Source organism: Pyrgilauda ruficollis, unplaced genomic scaffold, assembly GCF_017590135.1.
Source record: "Pyrgilauda ruficollis isolate IOZ18807 unplaced genomic scaffold, ASM1759013v1 scaffold32, whole genome shotgun sequence".
NCBI lineage: Eukaryota > Metazoa > Chordata > Aves > Passeriformes > Passeridae > Pyrgilauda > Pyrgilauda ruficollis.
The window spans coordinates 5,252,230-5,271,371 of record NW_024524600.1 but is presented as its reverse complement, the minus strand read 5'-3'; the positions used below and the strand labels follow the sequence as shown (position 1 = coordinate 5,271,371).

General features: G+C 34.5%; 1 protein-coding gene across 2 annotated transcripts in view; it reads right to left on the bottom strand.

The window, feature by feature from the left end:
• The window catches only part of CEP290 (centrosomal protein 290), a 48,805-nt gene that overhangs the window by 948 nt on the left and 28,715 nt on the right, over positions 1–19,142 (bottom strand). Inside the window, exons 33-54 of one of the 2 annotated variants that reach the window (XM_041474243.1) lie at positions 18,946–19,053; positions 18,733–18,867; positions 17,846–18,109; positions 16,628–16,735; positions 15,871–16,061; positions 15,014–15,227; positions 14,687–14,824; positions 14,356–14,577; positions 13,692–13,808; positions 12,153–12,298; positions 11,195–11,350; positions 10,470–10,593; positions 9,253–9,906; positions 8,091–8,219; positions 7,725–7,811; positions 5,865–6,029; positions 5,413–5,535; positions 4,956–5,116; positions 3,098–3,239; positions 1,351–1,424; positions 1,101–1,204; positions 152–255 (exon numbers count right to left, since the gene is read on the bottom strand). In XM_041474243.1, coding sequence (XP_041330177.1) covers positions 152–255; positions 1,101–1,204; positions 1,351–1,424; positions 3,098–3,239; positions 4,956–5,116; positions 5,413–5,535; positions 5,865–6,029; positions 7,725–7,811; positions 8,091–8,219; positions 9,253–9,906; positions 10,470–10,593; positions 11,195–11,350; positions 12,153–12,298; positions 13,692–13,808; positions 14,356–14,577; positions 14,687–14,824; positions 15,014–15,227; positions 15,871–16,061; positions 16,628–16,735; positions 17,846–18,109; positions 18,733–18,867; positions 18,946–19,053 — 3,666 coding nt within the window. The remainder of the gene's footprint in view (positions 1–151; positions 256–1,100; positions 1,205–1,350; positions 1,425–3,097; positions 3,240–4,955; positions 5,117–5,412; positions 5,536–5,864; positions 6,030–7,724; positions 7,812–8,090; positions 8,220–9,252; positions 9,907–10,469; positions 10,594–11,194; positions 11,351–12,152; positions 12,299–13,691; positions 13,809–14,355; positions 14,578–14,686; positions 14,825–15,013; positions 15,228–15,870; positions 16,062–16,627; positions 16,736–17,845; positions 18,110–18,732; positions 18,868–18,945; positions 19,054–19,142) is intronic. The other variant, XM_041474244.1, reaches the window with a different exon arrangement.

Here is a 19,142-nt window from a genome sequence, read left to right as displayed (position 1 = left end):
AAACAATACTTTCATAGAAACAAAGTAGGCTTTGTAAGCAATGTTTAAAAATTGACTTTGTCATTAAATATTAATTCAGCTATTAAACAGCTCTTTCTAGCTAACCATAGTTTTGCTTATTATCTTGCCTAGGATGGTCCTTGCAGCTCACCTTTAATTTCTGTTTTTCGAGCTCTGAAACCTCCAGCTGTGACTGGAGGTCATCAATTTCTTTCAGTAGTTTATCAATTTTATCCTCTACAGTTTCATTATGTCCTGCAAAAGTAAAGATTTTTAATAAAATTTTAAGTAGTGAAAACCCGTGGTACAAATAATATTGTTTCCATAGTTCTGCATGTCCTAAAAGCTGAAACAGTTAAATAAAACCAATTGGAATCACCAAACATTGAAGTCACCTTGGCTTTTCCTTCGTTCTTGTACCAGTTAGGCAGTGGTGTGTAGTTCCTGTGGCTGAATGCAGTAGCCCAGTGGCCAGTCTGTTAGCACGCCTTTGAGAAATACAACTTGTACACCTCCTCTGAATTAAATGTTGGAAGTTTGGAAATACCATAAGGATCTTGTTGCATATATTCATGATTTCCATAAGGTTAGTTTTGTTTTGGTTTTTTTTCTCCAGTCATATGGCAGTGCACTTCTCCATAGTGCTCTACTTTTCCCATGGGACTAATGCCTGCTAGGTCTTAAATCCTTCACAGAGCTGGTAACTGGAAATAAACACTCATTCTCTAGCATCTTGGAACCCAAAGCCAGAGGTGTAGGAAAGAGGATTTCAATGAATGAATGACATCTTACAGTCTTTTGAGGTTAAAGCAGATGGGGGCAGGAACTACACACCTTCTTGTGAGGGGAAAATCATACAAAGTTTACAGCCTGTTGCTCAAATTAATTGATTATGGAGATTTTTACTGAAAATTCTTTTCAAAAAGCTTGTATATGTACTCGAAAATCCAAGACCTTAATCTGCTTCAGTTTACACTACTTCAGCGTTAATCTACTTCAAATAATTGGGTAGATTTACTATCACTTTGCACACATATATTAAGTAGTTTTAGACTCTAAATACAAGAAGATCATTATTTTAAGGTATTGAAAATGATTACCAGCTGCAGGACCTTCACTTGTAGAGGTGTGTCTTTCATTCTTATAAGCCTTCATCTGATGTAGTAGTTCTGCTTTTTCTTTCTCTAACTGATTATTAGTTGATCTGGCATATTAAAAAAAATTAGATTTTTAGAAAAATTATTAAAATATTTTAAAACATAAAATACTTAACTAAAAATTGCAGTGGTCATTTCCTGATCTTATTTCATGTATATTGGCTGAGGTTTACTTAGTTTAGAAGTACATTACCTTAAAAGCTGAAGCTCCTTCATGATGTTTTGCTCTGTCCCTGCACCTTCAGGAAGATGTTTAAGATGCTCAATCTTAAAAGAAAAATTAAGGAAGTTTTATTCTTGAAAACAATATCAACGGCAATGCAGTTCAGATAGAGTTCTCTTGAATACAAGATTAAAAAAGAATGAAAATAATACTAAGGATGTAACAAAACATTAAGCTATCAGAAAAAAAAATAAATTGTTCCTGTACAGTTTCTACACAGAAAGCTCATTCTTGGCAGCCTTTCCAAAGTTTGTAAAGATCATTGCTACGTATTTCATGAAGGGTGAAGAAATAAGTATTTAGAAGTTAGACTTACAAAGAAGGTTGGATACATAGCTACTCCAACATACTGTATGCATAAGTATACATTTAGGCATGTCAATTCCTTACATGCATAAGGAATTGATATGCCTAAATAATTTAAATGCTTTAAAAATATTACTGATGTGCTTATTTGCACATGGTTCTTCCAGTTCATTTTGAAAGATTGTATGAAAACCCTGTGATTTGCAATGACAACCCCAATGAGGGCACAGTGAGTAGGGGTGGCCTGCAGTTAAGTTAGAAGAGGTCCCTGACAAGAGAGGGAGGGAGCCTCTGAAAGAGATGCCTGGTAAAGATGCAGGAGCACAACAGTGGTTTAAATATGTGATTATATACAGGTAATAAATGCAGTGACAGTTCATGAACTCACATGAGGCTACTGGCAATGATAGGTTTTTGTTCTGTTACTACCTAACATGGTAAGGATTTGGGTTATTTTTTTTACACAATCAGGCTCTGTTTTTTGAAATGCAGTTAACTTCGATCTCATCCCTTCATCAGTACTTGACACATGAAAGAAACTGGAAACTGTGTTGCTCCCAGAGTAATACTTCTATCTCTCTGTTAAATTTGCTGCTGGTATATACTTCATGTTAGTAACACTGATGTTAGAAAAGGAAAACCAGGGAAAAACTAACAAAGTAATTGTTTTACAGGAATCAATTCCAAGTTCTATTTATTGAACACATCTACTTCCTTACATAATATATATATATGACTTCCCAAATTGGAAGTTTTGTATTTGATACCTTACACTGAGAAGCACCAGTACCAGTTACCTGCAAAGAAAATCATCTGCATATAAATAAATGAGAAGATAAAAGCTAATGTAGGGGTAATTCTAGGACTGCACCTCTGTACTTAAAAGCCAAAACATGATACATCTTTTCAAAGGTACCTGAGTTGAAAACTCATCAACTCTTCCACATGTACAAAAGTACTTGTAAGACTACTGGAGACTGCACATAAGAGGGCAGACTGGAAACAGAAATGAGGATCCTGTTTGGGATAGCAAACTCAATACTCTCCTGCCTCCCAAAAAAACAAACTGGAGGGAATAGGGAAATCTCTGCAGCAACCTCACTGCAGAACAAGCTGGAAAGACTGTAAGACCTTTTGAAGCACCTATCTACAGGCTTTCATGTCATCACTGAAAGTACAGAATAACACAGTAGAAAAATAATAGTTTTCCTCAGACTGCAAGTCAAGAATATATATTGATAATATGTGGTAAACCTCATTAATTGGCTAAAAGATGTAAATATAGCAACTATGACTGAAAAAACCTATGAAATAAAGGATTGGAGAAAAAACAAGTATTCTGCCACTACAGACATTACAAAGACAAATTATGCATTCTATTTTCAGAGTTATCTAGCTAAATTTTACTCACTTGTTCTTTTAGATCTTGTAAATTTTTATCAGCATTGTTTTCACGTTCTTTTGCTTCCTGAAGCAGCTGTTTAAGGTTTGCAATGCTTTGGGCTTTTTTAGCAATATCTGTTTCCATTTCCTTCAACTTAGTTTCCTGCATTCTGGCAGTATTTTCATTTAGAAAAAATAAGAGCAAAAGTTAATACTTATGCAGAAACAGAGATTAAAATATCTTTAGGAGAATAAATACACCCTAAAATATGGCCTTGAAATAATTACTGGCCTTCTAAATACAGTTTGCTGAAAGAAGCATAATGAGAAACACATCTTTAATCCTAGAATAAATAAAGGCTTTTCTAGATACTACACTTCTGTGGTTCTCTTTTTGTGTCTACACTTTAATAAAGAGGGACAGGAACCTTTTTATGCTATTGCACATAAACCCCATTTTCTAGATACTACACTTCTGTGGTTCTCTTTTTGTGTCTACACTTTAATAGAGGGACAGGAACCTTTTTATGCTCTTGCACATAAACCCCGAACACCTGCTGCTAAAAGTGTACATAAGGTACAGTAGTTGGATCTTACCTCAGTGTTATACCTTTGGAAGTATTTTTTTAATGTTTTAGTAATTTATGGAAAAGGTACTGAGAAAAGGGCTAATACAGATAGAGAAGATGAAGACTGCAAGGCTAAAACTATTCTGCAGTATATTGTTTACCATGGAGGAAGAGCAGTCTGAGGAAGATTCCATTTTGCTTTGAGCTTTACGAGGCTACAAAAAGGTATGTGTAGAATTTGAAATGTTTTAAGGTACCTCTAGAGGTCACGTAGCCCAGTCTCCCATCTGAATCCATCTGGATTTTCAGATAGCAATACAGTGTCCAACACCTTGCTATCTGCCAGAGTCTTCTGAAGGGTCACTGGGATGACACCCCTTTTTCTGCCCTAAGAAACACTTACTATTACCATGTGTATGCATTGGTAGATGTGCTGTGGATTGCATGTTAAAGTTCCACAAGCAGCTTCTCTTAGGTTAGTAAGGTCATTATGTTATTAACTTACTTTAAATTCATGTTAAAGTAAAAGCAAAGAGAAGGCTTTATTCACATGAGTTGAAAGAGGCAAGTACAATTAAACATGACCATGTATTTTGTACCTATACATAACTGTATGTCTCAACTAAATAGAACCAAGTAGAAATGTTTTTCAGAAGAGGTGAAAAACAAAAAGAATAAATGCATGAGTACTGTTGAGCTGATATGCCAGCTGTTAAGGGCCTATGATCTTCATGGCATGCTCATATCCTCTCTCTGCTGTATCCATTAACTACTTCTGTCCTGTCCTGCAGTTGGTTTTGCCCTCCTTCCTTAGACAAATTATGGCTGTCATCTGGCCTTGCATAGAGACATTTTACCTCACTGATAGTTCAGGGGAAGGTTAAAAACAACCAAATGGTTTTTTGAGGTCTCAATGAAGAGATGGGTCAGCAATATGTCAGAGTAGCACTAGACCATCCAAGGGATCCTGTGGGAGTGCAAGACCGGGAAGGGAGTAAAATCTTGCGCATCAACAGTGATCTCACCTAAGATGAAATTAGACAAAGTCTCTCTCCTGTCCAGCTGATTTTATGCCCTAACAAGTTTACTGTCAGAGGTTCTGATTTTGTAGATACCTTCCATTTCTGTTTCTTAAAGAGTACTTTGCAACACATCAACTTACTTCATCCTGAAGTCACCCAGGAGTCCAGGACTAAGTATTTCTTACCAAAAACTTGCTCTCTGCCATCCTTATGCAGGACACAGGTTGTTTATTTCTCTTAATAGTATAAGCATTGCATCATTTTTCTGTCCTCTTATTACATTCTCAATTCCTACCTTGTTACAATGGACTTCCAGTTTCTGCTGTCAGCTCCATCAAATTGGCTCTCAGCCAAATTTAGCTTCTTAATGGTTTCCTCCAGCTGAACATTTAACTTCCCATTTAATATCTCCAAGTTATTCTTCTCTATTCGTAGCTTCTCTCCACTGTCAGCTTCCTATTGTTCAATAAAAGCAAAGCTTTATGGAATATTTAACCTCACAGGAAGCCTCTCAAATGACGGTGAGAGAGGGTCAGTGCTGATGTAGAGGAAAACTGCATCCCAGACTACTAGCACCACAACTTCCAGATTTGGTCTTGGGCTGGCCCTTGGATACCTCCTCTCCACATATAGTGAAATAAAACTGTCATGGCAATATCAGTGTTATATTGACCATTAAGAAAAATAAAAACCATATACTTACCATAACCAATGGCTAGGGGAAATAAAGGGATGCATTAAAATGATTATACCTTTTTCAGTTCTTTACGCAGTCTCTCATTTTCAGTAATGAGTTTTTCCATTCCTTTGGTTTTCGATTCATAATGCACATTCAGCTGGCCCTCCAGATCAAGTTTCGTTTTTTCCATTTCAGACTAAAGATCAAACAATTTGTTAAAACACATTTACATCACTTAGTAGAAGATTTCAGATTTCCATTTTTAAAGCATAGCATAGTTACAGCTACTTAGCACAGTGAACATTTTATCACATAGTTAAATATATCCTTAAGATACAAAGTACCTTAAACTGTGCAGTATATTAGGCTAAAATGAAGTTTTGCCTTTCTGTTCTATATCTTTAATATCTGGCATTTTCAAAACAGTTTTGTGCCAATCAGTATCAACAGGCTTGGTACTCCATTTTGTTACTAACTTGCATATAAACTGTTACCTAAATATAGTTACTGGAGATAAAACTGTACCTTTAGCCTCTCATTTTCCTGCTCAAGACCAAGTAACTTCTCATTAGAAACCACAGCTGGAGCTTTTTTCAGTTCTTCATTTTCTCTTTGGACTCTCTCTACAACCTTTTTCATCAAGCCAATTGTTTTTTCCAGTTCTGGGACTGTCTTTCCACTTCTACCAGCCTACAGAGGGGTAAGGAAACAAGTAAAGTGAGCAAATTGTTCATCTTAACGTTCTGAGATACTCCAAATCTTACTTTATTGCTTATTTTCCCATTGCAATTCATATTTATAGGAAAAAAGATGCTTTATTTTGATATGACTTGAACCCTAGAATTTCCAGCATACTTACCTCACCAAAATATCTAATGATTTATTAATTCCCCAAGTCAACAAATCAACTCCTTCATTTTCTATATTACCCTAAAGGGCTGCAGTTAAGTCTCAAAATCTGCTGTACTTGTGAACTAAACTGAAACATTCGGAAAATAAATCAAAGAACTACTTAATTTATTTAGCTTTTCTTGTAGAAAAATTCCCCAATCCAACAGACCATGCAATTACTGTTGGGGGCATTGGGGAAAAATGCTGGGCTGGAAGCTTGAGGGAAGAAAAGAGGGCCCTTTTTTAGCAACCCTTCTTCTGAATTAATGTGACAGAAGAACTATATATTAAAGCATAAATAGATCTCCCTTTCCAAAGGAATATATTCTTCTTGCAAAATGAAAAATAAATAAATGGGGGAAAATATTGTAATTTCTCTATTTTCCTTGTTTCACTAAATTAATTAATGAGTTAAAAAAATCTTTTAGGGAGTCTTCAAATCCCTGAAGAGGATTTGAAGACTCCCTAAATGAATGAGATTTATTTTCTCATCCTCTTTGTAGCAATTTCCTCACCAATTATAATTTAAAGATACTTCTGATTCTAGTTCTGGGGCCATAAGGTGATCTCATAAGGAAAATGGGGAGGATTTTACTCCCTGGACTTACACATAAATGTATATAGTGACCAAATTTCATGATTAAAAAGTATTTATTTTTCTTTAAAATAATTGGAGGGATTAGGAGGTTTGTGTTGGTACACAGCAGAGTTAAAGAAAAACCTGTCACATCTTGCTGCCTGTGAATTGAGAAAGATTCAGAATTTGCTTTCTCCTCAGAACCTTTGCATGAAACAGTTGTATAAACTGAATCTTCTTGTCCAAGAATACCACTGCATAAGAGAGACAGGTACACAAGCAGTCCATGTAAAGCATAAGTAAATTAATAAAAAATATCTGATCTTTTCCAGGTATGCAGAAGCAGAACTCAATTCTTCCTGCATACTGAGCTATAAAGTCACTTAGGAGCTTTTATTAGTTTGGCTTTCTCTAGAAAACAAATAGTTTGATAAGTGAGCCACAGGAGACACACTGCTGAGTACTTTTTTCCCTTTAAGTTTGGAAATACTGTTCTATTAAGGTAGTTGACAGTAGCTAGGGTAAAATTCAGCTATGCCACCTTCCATACTACAACAAATAAAAAACTTCACTAACAGTAACTTACCCTTTCTACATCTGCATCAAATAATTTACATAAATACATGAATATAATTTTCATTATTACGGCTGTAACTGGTATTTATTGTACAAATATGCTTCTGAAGGTAACTAATCCAAATGACAAAATAAGGCCATGATCGTGCAAATATTTAATAGTCATTCTAATGGTCCTGTTAATGTCATTAATTCATTGTAGCATTTTGTCAATAAAATGAAAAATAACAATTCATGTTTGGTTTTGGTTGATTCCAAATGATTTCGCTTCAATAATACTTAAGGGTTTTTTTCATTTTTTTTTCATTTACTTATGATGAAAGTGCTGTTAGAATACTCACCCCTCTAATGCTGTTCAGCTTTCGTTCAGCTTCTGCTTTCTCTCTTTTGAGAAGTTCACACATTTCTTTCAAATCCTCTACTTGGTCCTACAAGCAAAAAAAAAAAAAAAAAAGTAATAAGCAACTCAGATCTCAAATTGAGGTGAAAAACTGCTGAACAAAATTACAGTGCTTTCACTTGGAAAAATTTAAGAGAAAACAATTGCCCATCTCAATGACATTTTCCATTATTTCTACCACCTACTCAACCTTCTCATCTTCTGTAAAAACATGAAAAAAAAACAGGAAAAAAAACCCAAAAAACATTTATTTTTAAGCAATTCCCTGACCAGTGTGAGGGTAGGCACTAAAGTAAGAAGATGTCACCTTTAGTCTTGGCAAATCTTTCTTGGCCTGCTCTATTTGGAATCTTAGCTCAATGTTTTCAGATGACAATCTTAAATTTTCCTTTTCTTGTTCTCTTCGATACTGATCACTTGATCCTGTTCCTGATGTCTTGAGAAAAGAGGGGGGAAAATTATTATTAAATGGTAATGTACTAATTCAATACAACTATCAGTTGTAGCTGATTAAGAGCAACAGAAAACTAGTATTTTCCACAGAAATTAAAAAAGAAAGCATTATTACCAGTTTTGATCTAATCTGCTTTGATTTTACCACCCTCTCCTACATTTCTTAAACTTGCTTAACCTTTAAGGGAAGTTTACAGATCAGTATAAATCATAAAAATTTCATCAAACCAAAATTACTTCTCAAACTATTCTGTAGAAGTAAACCTCAAAGACTAAAAGTTAAAGAAGCTACTGAATGAAGTAAGCTGTGACACTGTACCTGGGAACAGCATCTAATTTTAAGGGCATATTCTGATAGTTTTTAAGTAGCACATACGTCATAAGAAATTTCAATTATGTCAAATGGAGCAGAGAACAAGCCAGGAATAGTAGTATGTAACTCTCATTGAATCTGTTAGTTCCCAAAATCTTAAGTCTTTCTCCATGGAGGATAGTGATTTCAACTACACAAAGACAGCTTTGCATACTTAATAGTGCCAACTGAAATCATAGTGATACGGTAAATTATTATGCCTGACTAGTAAAGAGTAAAACCTTTTAATAATTTAATAATCAGTGGTTTTTATTTATGTAATTTGGGAATTAACTGTATGATTCATTACCTTATCACTAACTAGAGCAATCAAGTATTTCCTTCATTAAAGCATTTTTTTTTAGTGTAAATAATAACATATCATAAGTCTCTTAAAGAATGAAGGACATCAGTTAGCTCCATGTATCTTTAGGGTTATTTGTAAACTCTCTGGATCAAAGTTTTAGAATTGACAGTAGCTTACTTGCAAGCTGACATGCATGCTATCATGAAAGTATAAAGTTTGCTTTATGGACCACTTGGTGAGTACTTCAATATCCCTTCAGACCATGCACAGGAAAGCACTGCTTTATCAAGATCAAACTATTCTATTTCTACATCATTTGTACTGAAGAAATGCTAGAGGGCCACTACAGTATCAAACCTCGGGCATTTCACAACATTCTGGGGTAGTTTCAATCCCTTCTGTACAGCTTCGGTCATTTTCCTGTTTATTCTCTGCAGTGTGTTGATTCATTTCATTATTCATATTTATTTTCTCTGCTTCACAGTCATTAGCTTGATTAGGAGGTTGCCCTGAAGCAGACTGATTGCAGCTCATTTTGTCAGCATCAGGCTCCTCTACACATTCTTCTTCATCGACATTTGATTGCTTGAAGATTTCTTGCTTCCTCTCTTCTTCTTCTTCACATTTCTCATTAACTTTTCCATTTTCAGGCTGGGTTATATTTTCTTCTTTTTCACCACAGTTCTCTTTACCAGCTTCAGCTATAATTTTGGTTTTCAGTCCTTCCCTAGAAATCTCTGTGTCCTTGCATTTCTCACCATCTTCAGGGTGCTCTTCAGGAGACACTTCTCTGCTTACATCTGCAGCAGCCTCCTGGACTTCATTAGGCATGATGCATGTTTGCATGTCTGTGTCCTCATCTACTTCACTGCCATCAGTAACTCTATTATTAGTCTGATGTTTGATTTCAGCCCTATTTGAAACAGATTTCTTGTGAAGGAAATTCAGATACTTTTGTTTACTGACAGTGATAGGAACAGACTTGGTCAGTTCAGTTTGGTCACATGTACTCTGAGTCAAGTTGAAGATAGAGTGAAGCATGAAAGAAAAGCAGAACACAGTAAAAGAAAACAGGAAATAAAGGGAACTACAATGTACCATTAAGTCTGTTCTTGAAAGATTAAGAAAACTTAATAATGCAAAATTTGCAATGTAAGCAGCCTTGTAAAAATCCAAGTGGGACAAAACCACCTAGTGTAACTGAAATATAGCTCAGTATTTCCCCAGACTCTGTGCATCATTAATTTTTAATCACTATATAATATAAAAGTAGTCTCTTAGTTGCAGACTTATGTTTAAAAATATTTTTTCCTTATTTCTCCACATATGCTAGGATGCTGAATATTCCATCTTCTACCTGTAGGACACAGAAACTTTAAGTTTCGGGGATCTGGGGGTTTTTGGTGTTTGGTTTGTTGGGTTTTTTTAAAACCACTAAAAGCTGAGTATATCATATCCTGCTGTAGGATAATGTCATTTAAATAAAACCAGATAAATTACATAGAATACCAAATAGAAAACAAATACTTTTCCTAAGTAGTATTCTATGTACTATGCTTACATAATTAACTTACCGAGGGTTTCAAAAATGTCTCTCTTGAACATTGTCTCTGCAATGCATGAAGCTTTTCCTGGAGGTATTGATTTTTCAAGTGTAAATCTTCCACAACAGAGTCTCGTGGGATTGCTTGCAGTGTTCTACATCAAAAATGAATAGCCAAAACAACAGACAAATGGCTATTAGTGCAGAAAAACATCCCTTAATGTAAAAGCACTGTGAAATTCTGGATTTCTGCACTGGATTTTCCCAGTGTTTCTAAGTTAGTTATTCTGAATCAACATTGGCCGTATTTCAACTAATCCCAATGAATGGAAGATACTTGCTTTGGCAAAAGGAATTTGCTCTTTTCAGATGTACACAGTTTCTATTACTCAGGTACATTATCCACGGTGATAGTGGACAACTGGTTAAGCACTTCCTAACTGCACTTAGCAGTTCCAGTAACTTTCACTAACTCTAAACTGTAGTTAAAATTTTCACAATAGAAGCCACATGTTTTTCACATTATTTAGCTTTTTAGAATAATGAACCAATGCTGCATATTCTCTGAACATGCACAACTGCTCCCAAATACTTTTAAGTTTGCTCATCATGGACTCTTTTTAAAATTTTTTTTAATTCCTGTTTCTTTTTTCCTTCTTGCATTACAGGTTGCTTATTAGAGACTATCTCATTCCACATATTTTTTTGCTAATTTATATTTCTCACTTTTTTTATTTTTTTTTAAAAATCTCTCACCTCAAGTGTGCAACTTCATTTTCTAACTCTAGATTCTGTTTTCTTAGTTCTTCCACTTCTTTTTCAGTTTCTATGGCTCTTATTCCAACAACACGGTCAACAGTGACACCAGTAGTTTTCAGTTTCTTCTGCAGAGCAATTTTCTCTTTTTCACTCCTGCAACATCCAGTAAATTTACATTTTAAAGCTTATTTGCTAAACTGCTTTCTTGAGTAGAAAATATTTTCTGTCTTAAAGAATCACACTTGCATTTTGTCTGCCTTCTATTTAATAAGGTTACTGTGTACACACTAGAGCCTTACCAAAATCTCTACTCAAACCCAAAAAAACCCAATGGACATGAAGTCAGTATCATGCACATCATAAACCACTTGTTGGTCTTGCCTTGTTCTACGTGAAATTCAGGCAAGACTTGCTACGAATAAGAGCCATTTTGAAGCAGTTTCAAATCACAATTTAGTAACAGCTACAATCACCCCCACATCTTTTATCAGTAAAATCTTGCCATTACTTCACTGAAGTAAACATCTGCAGAGCATATGAGTATGGTTGTTTCCTGAAAAGGCTTCCAACTCACAATCCTAGAACTGTAATTACTGCTGTAACACTAGAAGTATCCAGTCCTAGCAACCTGGTTAAATAACACCACTGTGAGAAACAGCCTGTCTTCATTAAGCTGTTATTTCCTTTAGGAGAATCACAGAATGCTAAACCAGGAAGCTTAATAAAGGACTTAATTTTATCTTGAGACACTTTCTTCTAATACAGGTAGTTGGCTTCCACAAGGGAAAGTATACTAGAAGAGTCAGCAGCCTGCTGCTTGAAAATTAACTAATCCTTTTAGTCTCAACAGCAATGTCATATTCTCACCATCTATCTTATAATTACTGTATGTCAAACATATCTGTATTTCCCTTATGTCATCATTTTGTAGCTGAATCAATTAAAACCAACTCACTTTGTATAAATTTCCTTCAATGTATTCAACTGTTTGGATAAAGCATCTGCGTCTTTCTCCTTTTCCCTTAGTTTGTTCCGCAATCCTTCCATTTTCATTTGCCATTTTTTACCTTCATCCCATCTAATTATTTCCTCCTTGGAGGTCTGTGAAGAACATAAATAGATGCTGTATTTCCCTTTGATTTCTTCTCTTACAGCAAAACAAGCAAACACATTAGAAAGCTAAGAATGATACATTCTTCATTTATCAGTTTAAAGCAGGAAGCCATAGCAGGCATATATTATTTGCCATAGCTAAGTAGCAGGTTCAGCTGGATACACTGCTGTGATTGGTGGATAAAGCTAATGCAGTTTATTGCTCCCACCAAATTCTTCCTTAGATTTTAATACTCATTTTACAAAAAAATAAGTGAAGCATTTCATGAAATTAGAGGTGCTAGTGCAATGTGCCCTTTTACTTCAAATGACATATTAGGTTTAAGACAAAGTAGGTTTTTTGTATGGCAATTTACAACAGATCTGTCTTCTACAACGCACCAGGGGCTTGCAGGCCCCTGTTGCACAGCTTCTTTTTCTATAAGAAACAGAATCTCTATTTAGAGTTAATAACTCAGTAACTATAAATTACACATTGGTTAAAACCTGTACCTATAGAATCACAAATGGCTACTGAAAAATCACAGTCAATATTCCTGTACGAAATTTTTGGTTTGGTTTGGGGTTTTCTTTGTTTATTTTTAGTCAGAATTTTTCCTTCTCTGGCTATTTCCTGTACTTCATTTTCTGGTTTTATTGTAAACAGTTACTGCTATGAAGCGATAGAATGAAAAGAAAATCTTGGAAAACAGGAAAAATGCATGCCAAGTGTGAGAAATATACCTCTAGACACAAAGCAACAGGTATTTAAAACATTTCAAATTAATTGAAAGCATATGTGCAGTTGTAGAATAATATTTCACATCATACATCAATAGTCTGACTCTCATTACACAAGTATGCTATAATATTCCAGCATACTTTATAATTAATATGAGCAGCCACTAATTAGTTACTGACATAGTAACAAGCAAGAAACCAGCAAAAAACTTATAAATTAACATGAAATTTGAGTGATTAACTCTAATCACTCAGAACTTCTTGTATGAAGAGATCACAATTGTCAAGAATAATCACTTACAGAGACATCATCCCTTTTAAGATTCACTCTTTTGTTCCTCAGTATTTGATGCTTTTGCTATTGCATTGATTTCACAAAAACACATTTGGCAGGACTCATGTAATCAATTTCAACACTACCTACTTAGTTTTCTAAGATTTTGTAGAATTAAACACCCATTAGAAAAAGGCAGGAAAACATTAAGATACTAAGTAACAAGAGCAGTAACAAAGAGCATGGGAAAGATGAAAAGTTGCAGCCGAGAACTGCTTTTATTTTGGTCAAGTTTGGCTGGTAGGTTTTAGAAGAAATAGGGAGAGGTGAACAACCTTGGCCTCAGCTGATGAGCTCTTTCAAAGCCACGATATAAAAATCACATACCTTGTCTTCTCTTAGACCCTTCTTTTCTGTTTCCTCAGACTTTTTCTCAAGGTCACTTTCCAACTTCTTAATTTTTTTCTGAAGCACATCTACCAGATTTTGTTCATCAGCTTTGCTCTGAAAAATTACAAATTTTTACAGCTTCAAGTTTAGTGACTACTGAATTTTTTCTCCAGTCAAAAAATAAGGATTTTAATTCCAAATTGGTAAAATTCGTTTAAAACCTAAATGATTTTTTAAAAATTATCTTTAAATTATTAAAATATTGGAACATAACTTTTCCCTCTGAACTGAATAATCAGCAGCAAGTAGTTCAATTTTAAAAAATAGATAGATGAATCTTCTGTAAATCCCTTACTTTTCTTCCAAAAGGAGAAATAAGGAGAGCCCGGAAGAAGACAAAATACCATTTTTCTAATAAGCTATGAAAGTGGTTTTTCAGCTCCACAGACTCTTAGAAACATATTTCAAGAAGTATGCAATTACTTTTCTTTTTAAGCTGAGGCAAAGAAACAAGCTAATATCTTACACATTACCCAGCTGATGGGCAAAAAATAAATTTTTTAATCAAGTGTAAGATACTTAAATCTTTCATCCCCCCAAACCAGTTCATCTATACAGAAAATTGACCAAGATCAAACATAGTTTGAAAAGTCACTTCTACCTGAATGCTATTGCTTAGCCTCCTAATTCGGTTCTTCAGTTCTTCATTTTCTTTTTCTATTTCATTTTTTTCCTTCAATATTTTAGCAAGTGCTTTTGCTTTCTTCTGAAACTCTTGGTTTAACTCATCCCTTTCATCAGACAACAAAGCTTCCTTGCTTTTACTTATTTTAAGGTTCTCTGTAAGTTTTATCATCTGATTATTCAATTCCTCTATCTGTGTCTAGAAGGAAACAAAAAAGTCAGCAAAAGCACCAAATCAGGTTGAAGTCTTTTTCCCTAACTCCTGTAAAACACAACAAAGCAGTACAATGACATTACCTAGTACTCACCATAAGCCCCTTGGTTTGTTTGTCAACAATCTCCTGGACATTCATCTGTGCCTCTTTTTGTGACGCAGCAGAAATAATTTGCTGTTCAGCATTGGCAGTCATTTCTGCTCGGAGCTCTAGAAGTGCTCTACTCAAAGCCTGAAAATAATTAATTCAATTTTTTTTGTAAGTGAAGATGCTGCTACAAAACAAGAAAAGGCAGTTATATTTTACTTTGGCATGTTATGCAGTTATATTCTATCTCCTGCTCAGCTATACAAAGAATTCTTAAGCATTATGAAAAATTTAGTCTTTAAGTGATATAGAGATTAATTTTTGTTGACTAACTTTGTGCTGGTTCTCTTTTATCGCTAACTGGCTCTTCAACTGTTCCACCAGGTTTTTCAGGGTTGCTGTGGGTGCTCTATTATTTGCTTCTTTTTGGACCTCCAGTTCAGCTTTAACATTTGCTAATTCCTTCTCCTTCTGAGACAATATGTTCCTCAGTTCATTTGCTTCTTCTTTGATTTGTTCCATATCAACTGTGTGCTTTTCTTGAAGCCTAATAAAAAAATAAGCATTAAGAGGGTACAGTGTAATAATTAAGTTAGCAAACTCTAAATAAATCACAAAAACCAAAATATTTTATTTTTATTATTATTAAAGAAAAAGACACTTAGATTTGGAAACAGCAAAGAAAGATGACTCAACAAAGGCAGACCCTATTTAATAAGAGAATTACTCATGAAGGTCAGCAAAATGACATTAGAGCATTGCTCATTTTCAACCCTGGCCCTTACGGGTAAAGAAAGCATCATATTTTTTCCTTTTAAACATGGGATAAACTTTCATGAGTAAAAACTTGTTCAGCAGCAAACTCAAATGGATGTGTCATGGGGAGAAAAATGACTGAACACAAGCCAGCAAGTAATGCAGTAACTTAAAAACAACTTTCTTTTTCATTAAATGGCACAAAGCTAACAACTTAACCGCATTTTTCAAGCCACAGTATTAGCCCCAGTGAAGGGCTACAGATTAAAAATAACTTAAAATTGCCAACTATACTAATGCATTTGAGATTTTTTTCAGCTAAATCCTAAAGTCAGCAAAAACACATTCAATTTGATAGATTAGTCCTGTAGCAGCAATACATAATTGACTTGAACCACTCCAATGTGCCTCATATTAATAGTTTAAAAACTTACTGGGCTCTGAGTGTCTCAAACTCATTGATTTTTGATACAGTAATTTGTTTTTGTTTCTCCAAATCAGATGATGTTTTCTTTAATTCTCCAACAAGTGAAGCAAGAGAATTATCCTGTTCTGCTACAGTTTGCTCCAAGTGATGAAAATATTTGTTGTTGGATAGGGACATAGAAGTCTTTTTCCCCAACTCCTGTAAAACACAACAAATGGAAGTGAAAAACATTTTAAGCTTTAAGCAAAAGATAAGCATTACTGATACATTTTTAACTCATTCCTAAATATAATCAAGCATTAATAGCTACCATTTATTTACTGAAATGTGATTCTTAGTTCACAGAGAAACGGGTTATGCTGGTTTCAAAAGAGCTTTATACATCTATTGATCAATAGAATACAGCAGAATATAAAGTGCAGAGAGGAATTTTGAATTTAAATAGATTAGCTTAATATAGCCATACATAGAATGAGAAGAACAGAAACCAATATATAACTCTCCTCCCTAGAATTCTCCATAATTAGAATGATATGCAAAATGCCTATATATACTGAGGTGGTAACTCTGGTTTTTTACACTTGACTTCTAATGCCTCTCATGCCTTCTAAGGCCTCAAAAACAATGCAACCATCACAAATCAATCACCATTTTATTTTTCCTATCACCAGTTAGTACTCACTGTTGACTGCCAAACTGTTCTTTCCAGCAACAAAGTAAAAAATATAGGAACAACTTCACAAATTCTAAAATACATAACTCACCAAAGCTGTCTCTTTGAAGTTATTAAGGGAATTGTCAGTGTACAAATCTAACTTCTGGTGTAGAATTCTTATGTCTTCCTCATGCTTCTTTGCTATTTCCTCTTGTTCCTGTTAGTTCAAAATAAAACTCAAATTATGTACTCTATCCCAGAAAGTCATGAAACTTCAGTGCCTTCAAGCTGTTTGTTTACTCATTGCTCAATAATGCTCTCCAGATTTTTCCTCTAATTCTGGAAGTTTTTCAAGTTCTTTTCTTCTAGCTATAATCAATTATTTTCTTTTTTCCTTTTTACACTATTGGGGGAAAAAAATCAACTCTTGCAGGTTTAAACTATGTAGCAACTAGTATGGTGTAACAGCACAGAAGCCGGAGAACAAAACACTTGGTGCTGGTCTTCACCAGCTGTGACTATCAGCATGGACAGTAATATCCATACCTGGGACATTTCCAGTTTATGTACCTTGGACTATAGTGTGATCCCATGGATGGAATGCTAGCACACATTTTAAGACTACATTTTAAGGCTCAGTTTAAGACTGCATCTTCTGGGTGTTTTCCAAACAAAACCCCTTGATTTCTCCCAAAAAAAAGAGCTCCATGTGTTAACCAAAGCACACTACGTGAAGATGATAGAAAGTCTGCTTTGGAAATGTGCTTCTTATCTAAAACCAATGCATGTTTGGTCTTGAAGTACCTCTTTGACAAAACGTTTTTGCTTTAAAATATACTTTATGGATGTAAAGAAAAAACAGTATGAATTATGCTTAAATAATATAAAGTATGCTTAGGCACACTGCTTATGCTTAAAAAAATGCTTTAGTTTAAAATATGCTTTAAGAAGAATGTTATCCATAAATCTATGTCTTTCTTATACTTCCCAAATTCACTACCAGATGCAATCAAGAGATCTGCTGCAAATACTGAAAAATCCCAAAGAAATATACAAAATAGACTGAGACCACTTCAGCAGAATTTTCATTTTCTTCATGCCACACTACTTTAATTCCTAGACAGACATTATATACATAACCTCTTGACTAAGCAAACCTACTATTCTAAAAAGCTAAAAAATGCTATATGAACTTCCCACAAATAAAGTCTCTGTTCTGTGTGAGATCAGAAACTTTTATTTTTAGATTTTGCTAGCAATGAGAAAACAAAGAATCAACTAAAACAACTTGAAAATGGAAGACATTTCAGAAAAAAGGTTTAACTACCTCTCTTGCTTTAGCAAGCATATATTGGTATCTTTTTAACACTTCCTCCTTTTGATTTAATCTTGCTTGCATATTTGCAATGGTTTGATGAGCAATTTTAATGGCATGACGGTACTCTGAGTCATCTTCTTGTTTGCTTAATTCAGCCATTATTTTCTCTCCTGATGTTGCAGGTAATCGAAGTCTTAATTCATTTATAACTTTGTCTCTTGATATAACATTTTGTTCAGCTTTCCACAGAGCGGTCTCCTTTTCTTCTAATTTCTACAACAAAAGGCAATTTCTGCATTTCCAGAATTCAAACACTGCAAAAAGATCTTACTTTTCAAGAAATGTACCAGAAAGATTTATCTAAATGTACTTATAAACACAAAACACTTTGTACTGGGTTCCAGCTGTACGGGATTACTATTAGATGAAAATGTCCTGGAATACCATTACTGTGTCTTTATGTATTTGCTTGGCACATGACACTTAAACAACTAATTTTGTCCTACCAAATGAAGAAGCTGGTGTTTTACCAATTATTTAAGAATCACAAAGTATCTTCTGTAGAAGAGCATTAATTTAACAACCCGAGATAAAAGTATTTTGTACCACTTGCTAAATTTAACTACGTATAGTCAACTGAATTTTGTACAGCAAGACACATCTGAACCTACTAAATGGATGAATAAAAACATTACAAAAGTCTCCTGTATGATTTTTTCCAATGGAAAAAATATTTCATTTTACTCATGGTGTGATTATATTATTTACATTTTCTGAGTATTAAACATGTCTAAATGACATTTTAAAACGGATATTTTTCATGGGAAAAAAAAAAGTAAAAGCATATGGAAACACAAATTTTGTCATGTTAAATTATAATTTATACATTAAATTACCTCCTCCAGTGATCTGCAGGTTGCCCTAGTTTCCAGGATTGTTCGAATATGTTCCTGAATCGTTCTTAAAGCCAACTCAAGTTGCTGTGGGACTGGCAAACTAGGGTCTGGAACTGAGCCTGCAGCCTCTTCAAACTGCACAGAAAGATTCATATTCATGTAATCTGACAGCTCTGAAAAACATGCCTATGTGTCTATTTTTAGTGCATGTACCTTTAAAGCTGTGCTAAGTATTTCAGTTTGTTGATGATCATACTGGTCTAACTGGCGCTGTAGTTCTACTTCTCTCTGGTCCCAAGCCATTTGCCTTTCTTCATGAAACTGTAACAAATGTTTGATAGAGGTAGTTTATTTATTGAAGGCAAGGGGAATTTTATAGATTTCAACTGAAAAAATTGTTACCAAGAAAT